This window comes from Schistocerca americana, chromosome 2 (assembly GCF_021461395.2).
Source record: "Schistocerca americana isolate TAMUIC-IGC-003095 chromosome 2, iqSchAmer2.1, whole genome shotgun sequence".
Lineage (NCBI taxonomy): Eukaryota > Metazoa > Arthropoda > Insecta > Orthoptera > Acrididae > Schistocerca > Schistocerca americana.
Window position 1 is genome coordinate 249799701 of NC_060120.1, and position 21481 is coordinate 249821181.

General features: G+C 40.0%; 1 protein-coding gene across 1 annotated transcript in view; it reads left to right on the forward strand.

Moving 5' to 3' along the window:
* The window catches only part of LOC124593338 (probable methylmalonate-semialdehyde dehydrogenase [acylating], mitochondrial), a 74116-nt gene that overhangs the window by 38137 nt on the left and 14498 nt on the right, over window positions 1-21481 (forward strand). Inside the window, exon 9 of the mRNA XM_047131919.1 lies at window positions 12932-13030. Within this exon, the coding sequence (XP_046987875.1) occupies window positions 12932-13030 (99 nt within the window). The remainder of the gene's footprint in view (window positions 1-12931; window positions 13031-21481) is intronic.

Sequence of the window (21481 nt, forward strand, 5' to 3'; positions counted from 1 at the left end):
CGAAACTCGCCGCTCTTCTTTGGATCCTCTCTATCTACTCCGTCAACCCGATCTGGTATGGATCCCACACTGATGAGCAATACTCAAGTATAGGTCGAACGAGTGTTTTGTAAGCCACCTCCTTTGTTGATGGACTACATTTTCTAAGGACTCTCCCAATGAATCTCAACCTGGTACCCGCCTTACCAACAATTAATTTTATATGATCATTCCACTTCAAATTGTTCCGCACGCATACTCCCAGAGATTTTACAGAAGTAACTGCTACCAGTGTTTGTTCCGCTATCATATAATCATACAATAAAGGATCCTTCTTTCTATGTATTTGCAATACATTACATTTGTCTATGTTAAGGGTCAGTTGCCACTCCCTGCACCAAGTGCCTATCTGCTGCAGATCTTCCTGCATTTCGCTATAATTTTCAAATGCTGCAACTTCTCTGTATACTACAGCATCATCCGCGAAAAGCCACATGGAACTTCCGACACTATCTACTAGGTCATTTATATATATTGTGAAAAGCAATGGTCCCATAACACTCCCCTGTGGCACGCCAGAGGTTACTTTAACGTCTGTAGACGTCTCTCCATTGATAACAACATGCTGTGCTCTGTTTGCTAGAAACTCTTCAATCCAGCCACACAGCTGGTCTGATATTCTGTAGGCTCTTACTTTGTTTATCAGGCGACAGTGTGGAACTGTATCGAACGCCTTCCGGAAGTCAAGAAAAATAGCATCTACCTGGGAGCCTGTATCTAATATTTTCTGGGTCTCATGACCAAATAAAGCGAGTTGGGTCTCACACGATCGCTGTTTCCGGAATCCGTGTTGATTCCTACATAGTAGATTCTGGGTTTCCAAAAACGACATGATACTCGAGCAAAAAACATGTTCTAAAATTCTACAACAGATCGACGTCAGAGATATACGTCTATAGTTTTACGCATCTGCTCGACGACCCTTCTTGAAGACTGGGACTACCTGTGCTCTTTTCCAATCATTTGGAACCTTCCGTTCCTCTAGAGACTTGCGGTACATGGCTGTTAGAAGGGGGGCAAGTTCTTTCGCGTACTCTGTGTAGAATCAAATTGGTATCCCGTCAGGTCTAGTGGACTTTCCTCTGTCGAGTGATTCCAGTTGCTTTTTTATTCCTTGGACACTTATTTCGATGTCAGCAATTTCTTCATTTGTGCGAGGATTTAGAGAGGGAACTGCAGTGCGGTCTTCCTCTGTGAAACAGCTTTGGAAAAAGGTGCTTAGTATTTCAGCTTTACGCATGTCATCCTCTGTTTCAATGCCATCATCATCTCGGAGTGTCTGGATATGCTGTTTCGAGCCACTTACTGATTTAACGTAAGACCAGAACGTCCAAGGATTTTCTGTCAAGTCGGTACATAGAATTTTACTTTCGAATTCACTGAACGCTTCACCCATAGCCCTCCTTACGCTAACTTTGACATCGTTTAGCTTCTGTTTGTCTGAGAGGTTTTGCCTGCATTTAAACTTGGAGTGAAGCTCTCTTTGCTTTTGCAGTAGTTTCCTAACTTTGTTGTTGTACCACGGTGGGTTTTTCCCGTCCCTCACAGTTTTACTCGGCACGTACTTGTCTAAAACGCATTTTACGATTGCCTTGAACTTTTTCCATAAACACTCAACATTGTCAGTGTCGGAACAGAAATTTTCGTTTTGGTCTGTTAGGTAGTCTGAAATCTGCCTTCTATTACTCTTGCTAAACAGATACACCTTCCTCCCTTTTTTATATTCCTATTTACTTCCATATTCAGGGATGCTGCAACGGCCTTATGATCACTGATTTCCTATTCTACTCCACGAGTTGGTTCTCTGTTTAATTGCTCGAGGTAATTTTCAGATAGTGCATTCAGTAAAATGTCACTCGATGCTCTGTCGCTACCACCCGTCCAAAACATCTGAGTGTCCCAGTCTATATCTGGTAAATTGGAATCTCCACCTAAGACTATAACATGTTGAGAAAATTTATGTGAAATGTATTCCAAATTTTCTTTGTTGTTCTGACACTAATGCTGCTGAGTCGGGAGTCAGTAAAAGGAGCCAATTATTAACCTAGCTCGGTTGTTGGGTGTAACCTCCACCCATAATAATTCACAAGAACTATCCACTTCTACTTCACTACAGGATAAACTATTACTAACAGCGACGAACACTCCACCACCAGTTGCGAGCAATCTATCCTTTCTAAACACCGTCTGTAGCTTTGTAAAAATTTTGGCAGAATTTATCTCTGGCTTCAGCCAGCTTTCTGTACCTATAACGATTTCAGCTTTGGTGCTTTCTATCAGCGCTTGAAGTTCCGGTACTTTACCAACGCAGCTTCAACAGTTTAAAATTACAATACCGATTGCTGCTTGGTCCCCGCATGTCCTTACTTTGCCCCGCACCCGTTGAGGCTGTTGCCCTTTCTATACTTGCCCAAGGTCATCTACCCTAAAAAACCGCCCAGCCCACGCCACACAACCCCTGCTACCCGTGTAGCAGCTTGTTGCGTGTAGTGGACTCCTCACCTATCCAGCGGAACCCGAAACCCCACCACCCTATGGCGCAAGTGGAGGAATCTGCAGCCCACACGGTTGCAGAACCGTCTCAGCCTCTGATTCAGACCCTCCACTCACAGTCAGTCCTGTCGACGATGCTGCAGATGGTGAGCTCTGCTTTCATCCCGCTAGCAAGACTGGCAGTCTTCACCAAATCAGATAGCCGCCGGAAGCCAGAGAGGATTTCCTCCGATCCATAGTGACACACATCATTGGTGCCGACATGAGCGACCACCTGCAGATGGGTGCACCCTGTACCCTTCATGGCATCCGGAAGGACCCTTTCCACATCTGGAATGACTCCCCCCGGTATGCACACGGAGTGCACATTGGTTTTCTTCTCCTCTCTTGCTGCCATATCCCTAAGGGGCCCCATTATGCGCCTGACGTTGGAGCTCCCAACTACCAGTAAGCCCACCCTCTGCAACCGCCCGGATCTTGCAGACTGAGGGGCAACCTCTGGAACAGGACAAGCAGCCATGTCAGGCCGAAGATCAGTATTAGCCTGAGACAGAGCCTGAAACAGGTTCATCAGACAAACTGGAGAGGCCTTCCGTTCAGCCCTCCGGAATGTCTTTCGCCCCCCTGCCACACCTTGAGACGACCTCCCACTCTACCACAGGTGAGGAATCAGCCTCAATGCGGGCAGTATCCCGGGCAACAACAGTCGTAGTCCGATCGGGGGATGCGTGGGACGAGCTGGCCGTCCCCGACAAGCCCCCATCCGGACCCTCACAGTGATGCCCATTGGCAACAGCCTCAAGCTGTGTGACCGAAGCCAACACTACCTGAAGCTGGGAGCGAAGGTCCCATGGAAGCTGAGGTGAATGGCCGCATAGCATAAATCTGCCCCCCACCAAACTGCATCAGTGGTGCAGTGTGAAAAACTGGAAGTGGAAGCAAGTTGGGGTGAGAATTGTAGCAGATGTCAAAGGTCCCACTACATAAGCAGGTTCAAGTGGATATAGGCTGCAGTAGTTATCAAGAGATGGAAAGGCCTGGAAAGCACAGGGGCATGGGGAGCTGCATCACTTTTCAGACTGAAGACTAACAGCAATGATAATTCGAAGCAATTGTGTTGTTCCTTCTGCCTGTATTAATACACAGTTCTGAAATCTAACCTGCATAAATTTTTGTTTCATAGGTTAACAATGCTGCAATTTATTGAACTTTGGCCACATGTTCTGATATGGCAAACAAAATCAATTTCCACACACATCTTGTGTAATGAAGTGACATACTGTGTGTTTATTCAAATGATCACAACATTTTAGATATTTCAGCAGTGATGATTTGTGCTACATAAGTTACTATGTTATTGCATTGTAAGCTATCCCAAAACTCCAAAAATACTGAGTGAATAATGAGTCAGATTGAATAAGAATTTTCACAGGTTCCTACAAAGAAAGCAGTATTATTAACAATCCACATGTCCTAAAAACTGTTTCCTGCACTCTTTGTGCAATGTATCGACAATCATCCTGATCACAAGTCCTGCATTTCTTGCCCTCTTCAGCCACATTTCTTCTCATATTGTCCATGTAGTACTGCACATTTCTTCCCTAGGTTTTCACATTCATCTTTCAACACCTCTTTTAGTGCCCAGTAATTTGTCTTATTTCTTTAGCTGTTCTGCACTATGTCTTCCTAATGTTAATGATTCAGCCACATATTGTACCACATTCCTTATTGTTGCCTTGTAATGTCTAATCTCAGTGTTCATAGATACATTCTTTTTATGGTGTGTGTCTCTGGTCATTAAGAAGGCTGACCTTGTCTTCTTCATCCTGTATTCTTCCTTCACTGTTTTTGTTTCTTCCTGCTGTACATTCTCGGAGTTATTGAAATTTGACCACCTTTTGCATAGTGCCATTGGGTGCTTTCTAGTGTCAGTTTCCTGCAGGTGATCATCTGTCTCAACCTTCTTATTACCTTGCTAAGGTTGTCAGATTATTCTAGCAGAACAGAGTGCAACCACCAGCAGTTGGGGGACACAAACATTCATTGTCACCTGAATCATTCCAGTGACCGGCAGAGGAGGTTGACAAGACTAGCCGTTCTCATGGGGTTTCAGTGAAGTGTGCAGCTGTCACCAGAAGTGATCAGGACCCCTAGTTTTCTGCCATGTAGAAGGCTTGAAACAGATGCTCACAAGGTTATGTGGCAAGCTTGGCTGCATTTTCTTAGGCGTGTCCCATAAAGTAGAGAATTGTAGGTCCCCCTTAATTGGTGAGGAGTGCACTACATGAGACTGCTATAGAGGTAATTGTGCATGATGTACACAAGAGTTTATTAGATGAAGCAATTGTCTGTAGAGTCCAGATAATAATATCACCCCAAAGATTAAACAACTACAGTGCTATCGATCAACACAAAGCATTCACAGCAGTCCAGGAATTTGAAGCATTCCTAAAATGCATCAGAACTCACATACTTGGTACAGAAAGCTGGCTGAAATCCAGAACTGTCAGGATAAGAACTTTGGATAAATATAAGTAATTATAAAAAGGGTAAGCAAGTGGGTTACAGAGGTGGTACATCAGTTGCAGTAAGCAATTCAAATTCTCTGGGACTGAAATTAAAGCTGTGAGATAATTTGATCAGCACTCAGTAACAAGGATGTGCATACATTTGTAATTAGATATTTTTATCAACTGCCAAATTCACTTCCAAATGTACACAAAAATTTCAGAGGAAACCTCACTTCACTAGTATGTATGTTCCCCTATCATACTACAATCATCGGAGGAGACTGTAATCATCCAATAATCGATTGGTATGATAAGGTTTGTAAGTGGTCAGGTTGATAAGCCATCCTTTGAACCCATACTAAATTCTTTCTTTGAAATCTGGTTAAGGTTAGAAAATATAATTCCACAAGAGTGCATTAGTATCCATGTATAGTTTTGTTAGCAGACCTGTTTTGGTATATAAGGGGTGTCAACAGTCAGATGTTTAGTGATCACTTTGAAGGACATGAAGGTGCCACATACTCACATGAGACAGCTTTTGCAGCATCTGACCAGTGTTCGAAAGAGGCCTCCTTTGGGTCTCCATTTGGCTTGCTGGTCTAATTGTGCAATATCAAAATTTGGGGTGTTTTCAGATGCTTGTCATAAAGATTCCAATTGACCAAGTCCAACCATCACAAGGGAGGATCACTGTGTTTGGCACTAAGCACATCATACCCCCTTTCACATCTGTACCTCCCATCACCACCTTCAGAGGTGGCAGGGGTAAAATACAGGGAGTGAAAGGCTATTTACAATTTGTACAGAAAGCAGATGGCAGTTATGAGTCGAGGGACACGAAAGGGAAGCAGTGGTTGGGAAGGAAGTGAGACAGGGTTGCAGCCTATCCCTGATGCTATTCAATCTGTATATTGCGCAAGCAGTTAAGGAAATGAAAGAAAAGTTCGGAGTAGGTATTAAAATCCATGGAGAAGAAATAAAAACTTTGAGGTTCACCGATGACATTGTAATTCTGTCAGAGACAGCAAAGGACATGGAAGAGCAGTTGAACGGAATGGACAGTGTCTTGAAAGGAGGGTATAAGATGAACATCAACAAAAGCAAAATGAGGATAATGGAATGGAGTCGAATTAAATCAGGACATGTTCTGAGGTATCAAGGGATCACCAATTAGTACTGGAGGACAGCGTGGAGGGTAAAAATCATAGAGGGAGACCATGAGATGAATACACTAAACAGATTCAGAAGGATGTAGGCTGTAGCAGGTACTGGGGAGGAAGAAGCTTGCACAGGATGGAGTAGCATGGTGAGCTGCATCAAACCAGTCTCAGGACTGAAGACGACGACAACAACAACAACAACAACAACAACAACAACCACCACCACCTCCCATCAGAGAAAGAGAATGCATTCTTTGCAACATTGTGTCATCCCACATCACCAGTCAGAGACTAGCAGCAGCTAAACTAGGAAATTACCATCACATGCATAGGCTGGCATACACACAACAGCACAAATCGTTATGTTTGGAGTAGAGCTGTGATTGGGGAGAATGTACTGCTGATGAATAGCATCACATGGTGTTCAGTGATGAACTGCTGTTCTGCACTACCCTCAATGACCATTGGCTGTGAGTATAATGGTAACCTGCTGAGAAGTCCCATTCTTCCAATGTTTTGGAGAGATGCAGCAATGTCACTTCTGATGTCATGGTTTGGGGAGTCATCAGGTCTGACTTTAGGTCACAGCTGATAGGGATTGAGAAAACTCCAGTGCCACAACATAATGCCAAGGACATCCTGCATCCTCATGTTACCTCTCATGTGACAGTCTTGATATGAAACTTCCTGGCAGATTAAAACTGTGTGCTGGTCCGAGACTCAAACTCGGGACCTTTGCCTTTTGGGCAAGTGCTCTACCAACTGGGCTATCCAAGCGTGACTCACAACCCATCCTACAGTTTCAGTTCTGCCAGCACGTTGTCTCCTACCTTCCAAACTTCACAGCAGCTCTTCTGCGTGCCTTTCAGAACTAGCACTGCTGGAAGAAAGGATATTGCAGAGACATGGATTAGCCACAACCTGGGGATGTTTCCAAAATTAGATTTTCACTCTGCAGCGAAGTGTGTGCTGACATGAAACTTCCTGACAGAAAGGCAAAGGTCCTGAGTTCGAGTCTCGGTCCGGCACACAGCTTTAATCTGCCAGGAAGTTTCATATCAGTGCACACTCCGCTGCAGAGTTAAAATGTCATTCTAGATGACAGTGCTCATTCACAGAATCCCAGATATCCCCAATGTGATGGGTGGGGCCAGCTCGGACATAAACTCCATCCCAGTGCCAGTAACAAGATGAAGAGTATGGGGAAATATAATGGTAACCCACATTAGCTATGAATGGAGATATTCAGTTGGAAAAGTTTAAAGAAGTGTTTCATACATAAGTTATTAATATTTTTTATGCACCTGGTAGTCACTGCACAACATCTTAAGCACACAAATCAATCTAAAAAATACAAAATTTGATTTAATAATGTCAAAAGCTCTATCTTTTCCTAGCTGTGGTGAACATATTATGTGGAATACCATTATTTTCATGCAACTCACACAGGACAGCTGAAAATCCTCACATTTCATCTGCAGATGCATCTTCATACTCATCCTAACTTTTAGGTGTCTTCTTAGTTTTTATTGCCTTTTAGAATTTGTGATAAATAGGTGGTATCCAGTTCATTGCAGATGTGAGATCTTGTTTTTTCTTTGAATCAATTGGAACTGCCCGGAATACTTCTTTTGGAGACTGGTTCCTTCTTAGGTTGTAGGGCAATCTCGTTTGTGTAAACTGACTTTCTGCCAGTCTTCCCCATGAAATGTATTTGATATGAACAAGATTCCTGGGTGATCTGCATTGAGGAGGAGCCGTACAGCATAACATCTTGTGCCCTTTTACTGAGATATTCTGTTGACTAGGTGTAGATCTCATGTCACTGATGCATACAAAATCTTCTGATGACTTAACATGGTCACACTTCTTCGCGATCTCCAACTAATCTTGAGGGGCATTTATAAACTGCATCTCCGCGAACATACTGCTCCACAACAGCAAAATCTCGAACGGTTGGGAACATGGTATGTCCAGGAAGTGGGAAGTGGTTCTCAATGGTGGAAAATCTACCTTTTGCTATAAGCAGCGTCCGAACAAACACAATGTTCCAGTTTTTGTTTTGCCCTGAGCAGTTGCCTGAAATTTCAATCAACTTATTCACTCATATATTGTGATCTTCAGAATACTTCCGTAAGCAGCTGCCTATTTCCTCTGAACCCCTTGATGCTACTGTGTCATCCCAGACATAGAAATGACCTGGTGATGAATTACGGGGATGAACGCTGAAGTTTTATGTCCACAGTTTCCTCTTATAGAACATTGGACCTGTAGAGAGGTTAGGAGTGGGCAATGCCTGTTGTAGATCGAAAGTTATTACGTGAATGTCTTTATCAAACACTGCCTTCTCTGTTTGCACTTTTATATCATCTTGACCCGCCTGGGCTTTTCTGAGATGTAACTATTTCTGTATATTTATTTCCCTTAATTTTTCCTGGTCGTTTTTTGCTTCTATCAGTTTAATTTCATTTGAATCGCATCTTGGGTAAGTATCTGCTTTTGGCAGTTTGAATGAAATATTGAAATCTTGAATGAAAATTCAATAATACTTATCAAAACGTACAGGCTTTGCTTTGATATCAGGACAGTATTCATCTTTATAATGGTTGTAGCAACTTTGTATGGAATATTCCATCGACACACAGAGTTTTTTTTACCATTATCTTTTCTGCTGTAGACATTTGTGCTTTGGAATACCCTTGATATGTTTTTTGACTGAGTGTACGTCTTCCTTTGAGGAGGCGTGGGGTCTGTTCTTGTGTTTGCCTCTTCTATCTTCTGGTGGAGTAGTAGCCCCTGTTCACATTTTGGATTGTATGTTTTCTACTCTAGCTCTGTTGTGCTGCAAACCATGGATGCTTAAAAATGCAACTTTACAGACAACAGTGCTGCTGCCATCTTTTATAACACTGTAATTTCATTGCCTGTATATGCTCTTTTTATGGTTCTAGCCACATGGAACCAAACAAAGTATTTTGTCTATTGAAGTCCCCAGTGTTTCAGAATGACTTGTTTATACTCTGTATAAGCTTCTCTTCAATCCATTCAAAACACTTTTTAGAACGTTTTGCAGGAAGCTCCAACTAAAGTTCTCCCTTGGATCACTGTACCTTCTTTTGTAGTACATTCAATTCCACTATTCTTTGCAAGTTTCTTCTGTTGTTGTTGTTGTTTGTTTACTAGCTTTTATATTTTTCTTGATGTTTTCATTATGACGTCTTTATTCCCATGGTCAGTTCTGTTGTGATCTTCTTCATTCTATTAAAAAAATATTTTTTGTATGGATAGTGTAATATTAAAAAAGTGCTGTTAACCAATAATATGGTAACCTCATCAATGATGAGATGAATAAATTGGTAAGCCACAGATATGAGAATATTTCTTTATGTAAACATTCCACGATTTACAGAGGACAATATAGTTGCATTAAAAGACCTGTTGACTCTACCTTCATATCAAGATCCTGTAAAAAAGTTGAGTATGGAAATAAAATACGTAGCCTAACTAGCTAGCACAAAGATAGTGGTAGCCAGCAAAAACAACATGATGTGGAAAACAAAACTTAATTGACTTGCAGTAGAATTAATTTAAGTAGAATCTTCCATCTCCTCATTTAAATTGAAATCTGTATCATTAATTCATCATCAAAACAGTCAAATTACCACACAATTCACTTAAAATTACAAAAATGTCACAACTTCCCTCACTGCAATCTGCTAATGCCTCCATTTTGAATTTGTGGGTTACCATTGTTTCCCACCAGCGTATGTGGATTCCCACAGAAACAAATCAGCATTGTGCTGCCATCTGTCGTCGGTAAGATGAACTTGTTACATCACGTAGTGTAGTTCAGGGTTACCATTGTCTTACTGTAGTTGGTTTGAAAAATTCAAATTTGAGGGGTACCATTGTCTTTCCTCTATACCCTTCTGATATTGAGAACTATTTACACTGGTTGTGGGCCAGCTTGCCTCGAGAGGATACTACAGCTCTGACAGCCTCCCCAACTGAATAGGTCCACTTACCTGTGTCAGAGGGGGTGCAACGTTATTGTCATAAATGGGTTGATACTGCCTAGTTCTTTGTTTGTAATCAATGAAGTAACTTCACATACACTCTGACTGTGGAGCTGCATTTCATTTCCTCTTCCACTTTTGGGTGCTTGACTTTTTCTTATCAGGCAATGTACATTAGGCAATACATAGACCTGTCCTCAACTAGGAAATTCAGATTGAAACTTGTACCATTGACCATTAAGCAGTTTCAGCAACAGTATTATCACAGTACAAAGGGCAACTAATACAATGTAAAATAAACTAGGTAAAGGGACAATAGTGCCACATATTTAAGAGGATCTCAAAACATTTAACTCTGAGCAGGAGAATATTGGAAACTACGGCTCAAGTTTAGAAGAATATTTAACCATCACTGAACAGATATGTACCTAGTAAAGCAGTTCATGATCTGAAGACCCTCTCCACTGTGTACAGAGTCTGTTAAACTTCTTTAGAAGCTAGGACTACTGATCTTATAGTGTGAAATGAAGCATAGTTTAATAAACAGAGAAATAATAAATAAAACACATTTGGCTTTCTAAAGAGAAATGTGTTCTAGCATTACATGAGTATGTCCAATATAGTCTGATCTACATTGCGTCACGTGTGTGTAGGGGAGTCGAAACAAACCCATGAGGTCATATCAACTTGAGATTTTTTTTGCACATTTTAATTCATTTCTAAATTTTATTGATTATTTGCAGAGTAAAGAATTTAATTATGTACAACATTTAATAGGTAATGAGTTTTAATGAGATAGATATAAATATGTTTTGACATAGCAAATCATGTTGTTGCATTATGCATGATATGTTTTCTCTTTGTAAGAACAAAAACTTCCGTGTTGCTCGAGTGCACGATCAAGTAGTCGTCGAGTGCGGACCTTCTGTAACTTTCACAAATTGGCATAGAATTGTTAATTTACAACCTGGAGTTGATTTAAAAATTATTCTAGGGAACCATGGCCTGCCTTGGTGCAAACGAAACTCGCACGAATTCTCAAATATTGGCACGGAGCTTAAGATACGCAGCTGGATATCGGGCATTATCATCATGTGTAGGATTCAGTAACATTAACCGCAATTTATGGACATTAGCTTGATAATAACTATCAAAGACTTATGTGAGTGTCATAGTAATCGTCTTGATGCTTAAAGCAAGCAAGAAGCGATTTACTGTCAGGATACGGCAAATATTGATCATTGTGTAGTCAGCTTGTTGATAAGTTGCTCAGCAACTCGTAAATGGACAGTGATAGAATTACTGAAACGATCTTTTAAGTATCAATGACCACCACACACACACATCAGAAACTAATTACTCTAATTGTGAGTGACTTCTGGATTGGATGAGATTTTTTTTATTTCAGCTAATTGGTATTAATAAACTTCTTTCGAGGTTCAAACTTCATCAATGTTGTCACGCTCATTCAGTTTAGTAGTACAATAGATAGTAATAGCTACGCTACTATTTGTAGTTTTAAAAGAAAAGTGAGCGCATACCTGTTTTTCTTTTGAGATATGTACGTACTTCAGTCATCAGTCTTCTCAAACCAGAGGCAAGAGTGACGCCCCCTGACAGCACTATATCATCATGAACCATCACACGCATGTGCCTACTTCTCACAACATTTCTGCATTGAAAAACCTGAGATATAGCCACGGTATGAAGAAGGGAGAAAGAAGAGGAAAGATCAGTGAAAGAAATGGAGCAAAGAGAGAAGGGGAGGTCACATTGTGAAGTCTTAAGCGTACCTCTTTACAGAATATTACAGAAAATCTCTCTGTAAACAGAAATTTAGAGTGTTGTTAATGACACTAAAGTTACGTGCACACCTAAGATAATGCAGACAAGCTTGCCACACAACCTTGTGAGCATCTGTTTCAAGCCTTCTACTTGGCAGAAAACTAGGAGGCCCTGATCAGTTCTGGTGACTGCTGCACACTGTGCGCTTCACTGAAACCCCATGAGAACCGCTAGTCTTGTCAACCTTCTCTGCCGGTCACTAGAATAATGACACAAGAACTGAAATTCAGGGTAGTAAAGCAGATGCTAAATTCCATTTCATAAGTTCCTCTAGAAATGAAAAGAGTGCTGCTCAGTTACACTCTTATATGCTACTGAAGTCTAGTGGCACTGACCTATTGCTGAACTCAGTAAAATTGAAAAAGTGGCACAGAGCCTAAAGGAATTGTGCGTTTGTTAGCCTGTCTGTTAACCATAATAAATTGTAATGTCTTGAAGAAGCCACCTGGATTGCCCTGACATAGTGGCAACAGTTCTGCTTCTGCCAAAAATGAATGCTAAACAAATGAGTTGCACCATTTTGTTCTAGCTCCTATATCAACGTGCTATGGCATCTAAACATCACCCGAAGGTACTGTACTGCCTCAGGTTTGCCCTCAAGATAAAACAGTATTGCCTCTTTTATTAAATGTACTGAACACATAATTTGTCCTACTAGTTTTAGTTGCTTTCTATCAGAAATTTTCCTAAAGTGGTAGGGAGGAGTTGCTTTTTGTTATGGTTGGCTCTTTTTTAAAGTGATCAGCAAGCCACTTATGAAATCTATTTTGTTGGGGGGGAGATAGTGTGCGTGTGTGTGCAAGCGCATGCGCGTGCATACAGTCTAATATATTTTAAAATATGGATTCAATCTTGAATGATTTTTCAGGTTGGTGTCAATGTACCAATACCTGTCCCACTGCCAATGTTCTCCTTCACTGGTACGAGAGGATCATTTCTTGGAGATGCACACTTCTATGGTAAACAGGTAAGTAATAACTGTAAGTTTTAAACGGTCAATATTTCTTGATGGAAGTTAAGATTTAGTACATACTTCTTCAGCTGAAAATATAATTGCATCATATTTAAGCATTTACAGTTATTTTCCCTTCAAAAAATAGCTGTGATTAGGCTGTTGTTAATTTTCACTGATATCTCCATGTATCTGAAGTAAATATTCTACGATAACTGTAGAATAGAGCAAATGATAGCTTAGACACAAAAAGCTTGTTTAAGATAGGTTCTTGTATTAAGAAAGAGTATAGTATTCCCCATAAGAATATGATTTAATTTGATAGTATTGGTTGCCAGAATGCTAATTTACCTAAAATTGCTTTCAAAGAGTTTCCCTTGGATATTTTTAAGCTTTTTGCTAATCACAGCTGTAACAGTTTCTCAGTGAAGTCACTACAGCAGCTGTTACTTTGTAGTGGTGTCAGTTTTCTAGAATTCAGTTTTCCTTAGTACTTCACATCCTCTTTGTAATCTAAGCTCAAAGACAAAATATTAGTCAATGGTTTTTAAGTAGTGTTGTAAATGGTTTAGAACTGGTACCAGATGATCATGTGATCATCCATCACTTTCACAAGTCATGGCATTGAAGTGATATCTTTGTACCAGTCAGTCATATGTAATCAACTCTGGAAGAAAGATGAATATGATATCGTGGCAGAGAGGGGTTTTCATGGGCTCATTAAGCCACTGTGACCGAAATAGCCTGACTTGTTGATACATCAGTGTGGACAGTCACACAAGGAATAGTGACCACTCAGGGCAGTGTAATATAGCATATGAAGAATGTTTGTAATAAGAGTACCCATCATTGTCAATGACCAGTGGTTTCAGTGCTGCTGTCAGTAAATGCGGGCCCAAACAATGTGAGAGAGAACATCATGCAATGAGAATTTTTGTGGATTACTTCACAAAAGCCCATACTCACAGTTGCATACTGTGTTAAACAACACAAACTGGACAGTAAATGATTGGAGGTTGTCATGTGACCCAATGACTCATAGTTTTGCTTATTTTCATATGATGCAAAGCATAGAGTACACAGAAAGGCCTGATGAAGGGTTTAATATGTAGTGTGTAGGTTGTGTAATTTAGGGTGGTGCCGGATCTGTGTGATGTTTTGGGGATATTTTTCATATCATTACTTGGGCCAACTAGTTCGGGTTACTATGAAAGTGAACAGGATGTTTGTTCAAACATTCTTAGTGACAGTGTTGCCTTTTTTTAAAGCGTCATGATTTTTGGGGGCTCCTTTGTTCGAAGAAAACATCCATGTTCAAAGACTGTGTGCATACATTCCTTGTTTGCTGAATGCAAACACCTTCTCACATCTAAACTGCCCAAAAACCACCTGATCTAACTCCGGTAGAAAATTTCTGGGAGCACTTGGAACAGTTCTGCAGTTTGTTAACTCTATGGTATCTAATCGACAGGCTTTTGCTGGATGCTGCATATCTGGAGAAACATTGGGACTCCTTTCTTTACTGAACTGAGGCTATTATTAAAGCTAGATTTGAGGTTACACAGTGTTAACAAGTTGTCTCACTTGTGATCAGTGTGGTTATATTCAGTAAACAGGAAATCTGTCCTACAGAGGTGAACTAATTAACACTGTTGAACTGGTCCTCAGTTTCCTATGTGAAGGTTGCTTTTATTTTCAGTTATAAGGTTTTGCTTTACTCTGGAGGAGGGGCGGAGTGGCTGTGGTTGGGGCCTCTCTTAGTGTTACCTAGGTCTGGGACCCATGGCCACTCCCCCTTGCAGAGACTGCTCTTTTATCTTTCTGTTTTCCACTTTTTAGATCTGGCCTACCATTTTATGCTTTCTACTGTGTGTGTTTTAACTTCCTTGCTTTATAGTTTGACCCCTCTGATTGGATCCACCCACTTTTAGTGGACCCTCTATCTTACACAAGAAACTTTTGAATCACAGGACTGATCTTTCTGTTTAGTCCCATAACCCCTCCGCCTCAATCAATCAATCAGTCAACATTTAAATTCAGAAGATGCGATGTTCTTCTAGTGGGTACCAATATGTGATTGAACTTAGAAAGTCTTCACTGATCCAGAAACAAATGTTGGAAAAACCCAACACAGTTGATTGACATTTCACAATTTTACAATGTAAGCTGAAATACACTCTTTGAAAATCTGAAGGTTGCAGGGATAAAATACAAGAAGTAAAAGATTGTATACAGCTTGTGCAAAAACCAGAGTGCAGTTGTTAGTCAAAGGACATCAAAGGGAAGCAGTAGCTGAAGGGAGTGACACACGGTTGTTGCTTGTCCTTGATGTTATTCAGTCTGTGTATTGAGTAAGCAATAAAGGTAGCCAGAGAAAAATTTGGGGAAGAAATTGAAGTTCAGGGAGAAGAAATAAAAACTTTTAGGTTTGCCAAAGATATTTGAGTTCTGTCGGACAGCGAAGGACTTGGGAAGAGCTGTTGAATGGAATGCGTAGTGTCTTGTAGAGAGATTAGTTGACGAATATTAAAAAACTGCAATGTAGTCAGTTGAATTGGGTTTTTCTGGGATTATGTTTGGAAATAAGACAGTAAAAGTAGTAGACAGGTTCTGTTATTTTGACAGCAAAATGGCTGATGATGGCTGAATTCGGGGATATAAAATGCAGACTGGCTGTAGGAAAAACAGGAATTCATTAACATTAAAAGTAAATTCAAGTGTTGAGAAATCTTTCCTGGCAGTATTTGTGTGGAGTGTAGCCTCAGAGGGAAGAGAAACATGTATGATAAGCAGTTCAGATAAGAAGATAATAGCTTTTGAAATTTGGCCATACAGAAGGATGCTGAAGATTAGATGGGTAGGTCCCATAACTAAGGAAGAGGTACTGAATCAAATGGAAAGAAAAGAAATTGATGGTACAACTTGACAAAAAGAAGTAATTGATTGACAGGACACTTAGAGGCATCAAGAAAATGTCTATTTGGTATTGGAGGTAAGTGTAGGTGGTAAAAATTGTAGAGGGAGACAAAGGGATGGATACAGTTATTAGGTTCAAATGGGTGTAGGGGCAGTAGTTCATCAGAACTGAACAGTATTTCACAGAATAGAGTAGTGTGGAGAGCTCCATTATGTGTCCTATCTGTGTCATTTTGTAGCGGACATATTCTGTATTCTCATAATGACTGAATCATAATGCTTCAGTCATTGATAAACAACTTGCATTGTCGAGTGTTAATACTGTTCTACAGCCCTGTTAATTGCATCTTAACAACAGACTTACATGACCTTAGTTCGAGCTAGTCTGGAGAAATAGATGAAGTTCATAAACTCGCACAGTAATATGCCACAAGTAATAGTTATGTAGTAATGTGAATACTCTCATTTCTTTCATGTCAGGGTAGTATATGTCCATTGCCTATTGGATCACCATAGTTGTACCATATAACTTGCCTCTTTTCTTGGAACAGAGGAATCAGTGGAAGTAGTGACTTTGGGTAGGTATAGACAGTTTCCACTCACTGCCAGTGTTAGCTAGGAAACAACAGTGTGCTGAGCATGTAGCATTCTGGTAGGCGTAGTGGTGATTCCAATTTTTTTGAATGAAAGATCCAATGTGCTCAGGTTTTGGCACCTGATAAAGTTGACAGGAAACACTTCCTGCTGGTGTGAGAAAAGAATGTCTGACTATCCTACACACAGCTGCATTAATACAATTGGAAATGTACACAGTTATTTTCTCACACTGAATTTAATATTTTAGTAAAAAATCAAAGGCATTTGAGAAGACATCTAAAATTGCCTGCAACACCTCATTTTGAATCCGGCTACTGTATGTCTAGCATCAGATGTAGTGTGTCATCAACAATAGGGTTCATGACCACTTGTTTATGATTTTGGAGGAGAGAAAATGGAGGGTTGAGATGTGGAGTACAATATTATGTTCCTGGATGGAATTGCATTTAGAAACTGGAGAATCATTAGCTATGCAGGAAATGGATTACAAAGGTAAAAAGTTGGCCCAGGATGTTGTGGTAAAGGCATCAAAACAAAATTTGTTATTGAATACAGTGCAGTTTAACCAGTATTATTGGGACTGAGGATAGTATTTACAACATGAGCTACAAAGCAAATAGCAAGGAGGGGCTCCCTGTAGAAGATAGGTTTTACCTAGCAGTGTTCACCAAAGGAAATATCAGTTGTAAATGAAGAATTGTGTCATTTCATGTCTTCCTAATCCACCATGGTTCAGCAAAAGTATGTAAACCATCAATCATCTCTAACAGTCACATATTATAATTAAAGTTAAACTTTCAAACCACTGTAGAAATAACACCACTGGTCAGAATGACATCAAACTGCAACGGAATATTATGGAGAAGGGGGAAAACGAATGGCAGAAGAAAAATAAATAGTTACGAAATGTATCAATAGATGGCACTGTAAGCACCATAATTTAACAGTGGTCGACTACAAATGACAAATGAATCGTACAAGAATGGCTGTACTACTCAGTATGCATGGGTCTCCAGGTGTGATATTGTAAGTTACGTAAGTCCATCCACCATGGCAAGGTCATATCACATCGGATGGGAAAAATCAATTTTTAATTGTCCTGGGGCCAAAAACCACAGAAAAAGTATCAGTCAAAATCAAATAGGATTATTAATTCCTGTGTGTGTGGCACAGAACATGTTCAGTATGGTGTCCACCATTTTCTGCAATAAGTTGAAATCAAGAAACATCATGTTCCACAACTGATAAAAGTGTTTCTGGGGTCCATTTCAGTATGTGTTGCACAATGCGTGCCTCCAATGCAGCTAAATTTGCTTTTGGAACACTGAACACATCTTCTTTCAGATAGCCCCACAGCCAAAAGTCACTCAGATTAGGATCAGGTGATTGGAATGGCCAGACTGTAGGGAAATGGCAGCTGGTAATTCTAACATTGCCGAAATGACACTTCAGCAGCTGCTTAACTGGGTTTGTGATGTGCGGAGGTGCATAATGTTGCATAAAAATAATCCTGTCCACACTGTTTGGCGAGCTGGAATGACATGGTTGCACAAAAGGCACTCATAGCGCTTATTAGTGATGGTAGAGGTAACAGGACTGGAAGCATCTGTCTCTTAAAAAAAAAAAAAAAAAAAAAAAAGGCCGTATGATAGATGATGTCATAAACCCCCATCACAAAGTGACCTTTTCATGACGAAGTGGGGCTGGTTGATTTGCGTGTGGATTTTCTGTTGCTCATATTCAACAATACTGTGTATTGACATACCCTGTCAGATGGAAGTGGGCTTCGTCTGTCCACAAAATCTTCCACGGCCAACCATTATCCACTTCCAGGCGAGCAAGAAATTCTAAAGCAAAAGTCTCTCTTGCTCTCAGGTCAACAGGAAGCAACTCGTGCACATGGGTAAAACTCGTGCACATGGGTAATTTTGAATGGATAGCAAAGAAGGATGTTTCGTAGGATTTTACACACCATGCTTATGGGTATGTCCAATGTTTGGGCAATTCTCCGTGCACTACACATTTGCACACCACCACTTGTCTCCTCCTGCATTGCTGTGGCCACTGCTTCCACTGGTGTTGAATCAGTTCATTTCCTCCCTGTACCAAGTTGCACACCAAAGGAACCCATCTTTTCGAATCTCCGAATCTTTTCTCCAGACCTAGCAGTCATTGGACCGACGCCTTTTTTCAAACCCTTCAGTGTCTGGAACGTCTGCAGAGCGACATGTGCACAGCCATCATTCTTTTAATATGGCTTTACAAGCAGAGCATGGTCCTGCATTGAGACAGTTATGGTGAACGTTGCAGACGTGAAAGGAGAAAAAGCCATGTTCCCGGCGTGTTTATACCAACTTCAGTGGGTCGTGCGCATGACAGGTGTTTTTATTTATGTATTCTGACACACAATGCCATCTATTGATAAATTTTCACACCATTTTTTTTCTTCTGCCATACATTTGCCCCCTTCTCCAATAATATTCAGTTGCAATTTGATATCACTCTGACCAGTGGTGGTATTTCTACAGATTTTTGAAAGTTTAACTTTAATTATAATCACTGTACATATATTGCAGTGGACACGCGTCTGTGGCAGTATTGTGGTGAATGTTTTCCTTTGGGCATGAAGTTATCCTCGGATTTCTTCAATGTGATCTGTCCTAAGGGAAAGAAAAGTTTCCACCTAGTGCGTATCTCAAATGCTACAATGATTATGGAGGGGTGGTTTACAAACAAGGTGATATTGCTAGGCTTGACTTGGCTCACCCACCAGTCTGAATCCCTAGGAAAGGCATTAAAAATGGCAATTGAAAAGAAAATAGCAAGAAACAGGATTTATTGTTCATCCAAAAGTTTCCCTTCAAAATCTAAATCTGTGCTCTGCAAATCAGTGAAAGGTATGAGAGAGAATGTTTCCCATTGCATCACATACTAGGATTTTTTAAACGCATCTGTACTGTCTGTAATAAATCCTATTACATCTTCACAGTTCTAATGGGAGCCATATGTAGAAAGTTACATTATACTCCTAGTTTCTGTACAGCTTTAGATGGTTATGGATGTTGAAAGCCTTTGGATTAGTTACATGGTGAAGAAATTGCAGGCCTAGCTCTATTGTGTCTGGGGAGCAAAACAGTATTTAACATACTGGTAGGTTTCCTGACAGCATACATATCTTGTCCATACAACTGATTATGGCTTTTTTGTATGTTATATAAAGCTCAGATGAAGTCACTGTTTAGAATGCTTTGAGTGACATTGTTTGTGATTCAGATATTTGGTTATCACAAAAAATTTTGTCATGATATTTCTCACAATTAAATAATTCCTGCAAGAATATATAGTAAATATCTTTTGCACAACAATGCACAAATTACTTTAATAATAACATAAAATCGATGACAAAGTTGGTTTGCACTGTTAAGATCGACATAAATCAGTGTATTTATTTACCTATTTGAGTCTTCATATCATTTACTACTTTCATAATAGAAGGTAATCATGCTTGTAAAATGGGGTACATGTGACAACGTGTAATTCTTTGTGAAATACATTGTTCTCAAACTATGAATAAGTTGAAACTTCCTGACAGATAAAAACTGTGTGCCGGACCGAGACTCGAGTCTTGGTCCGTCACACAGTTTTAATCTCTCAGGAAGTTTCATATCAGTGCACACTCTGATGCAGAGTGAAAATCTCATTCTTGTATGAATAAATTACTATGGTTGTCTAATAAGTCATCATCAGTTTACTAATGAAACTGAAAGATTATCTTAGAGAATTTAGTAAAGAATCAGTAAGATATTTTATGTGCACTCGAAACTCTGAATTTCTTTGCCTCAACCAGAATTACTTCCATGTCTGAGCGCCAATTAGATAAACAGTCCATTCCTAAATATTTATCCTATGCTACCTGTACTACGTTGTTATCACACTGTGTGATGTAACCAAAATGTTTTGGGAGATCAGATATATCGGGAATCACATAATTGCTGGCTTTTGTATTCTCCTCTACACTGACTTCTTTGACATGTCTCTCTTCTCCGACATTTTTCATGCGACACTTTGCAAAGTGGTGTGTTGTATTTTGTTCTCATGTTGAATAAATCTTTTTTCAAATCATTACGTGATTGACTATTACTAGTGTAGTTTACATCACTACCATATGTAATATCCACATGGTCATGGCTCTCAGCTTTGAAAATAGAAATGGTTGCCGTGTGGCCACTCATGTGGTCTGAGGCTCCGTGTCATGGATTGCTCGGCCCCTACCGCTGGAGTTTAGATTCCTCTCTCGGGCATAGGTAGGTGTGTGTGTGTGTGTGTGTGTGTGTGTGTGTGTGTGAGTGAGTGAGTGAGTGAGTCTAGGGACCGATGACCTCAGCAGTTTGGTCCCTTGGGAATCCGCACACATTTTTAGAAATGGTTGTTACCGTTATACGGCAATTCCACATAACAACATAACTTTAATTTATATTGTTATGGCTTTTTTGTTGAAATATAATCCATTGCACTTTCTTCTGAATCCTGTTAATAAGAATGAGCTGCTGTTACAGTTTAATGTGGATGACTAAAAAGCCTTATATGTATTTTGCATTGCAATTCATTATTGTACTCAATAACCTAAGTAGTTTTTGATATTTTACTACAGAAAAATTCATTTGTATTATGCCATTGTGGACCATACAAAAACATCTGCATCTCTCTATTGAAAATTCTGAAGGCTGGTGTTATTTGATGACAGTCATGGTAAAAGAAGGAATGAAAAGATACTTCTGATACCTGCATATTCATTTCATATAGACCATAAAATTGGAAATGAAATGTCTTTTTAAAATTCTGGAGGTGAATTTCCATAAATATTACCATCAAAATTGGTTAGAAAATCTTATGTCATGATTAATAAATGAGAAAATATTGTAGCTCTGAACAGTGCAGATTACTCCTGGTGCT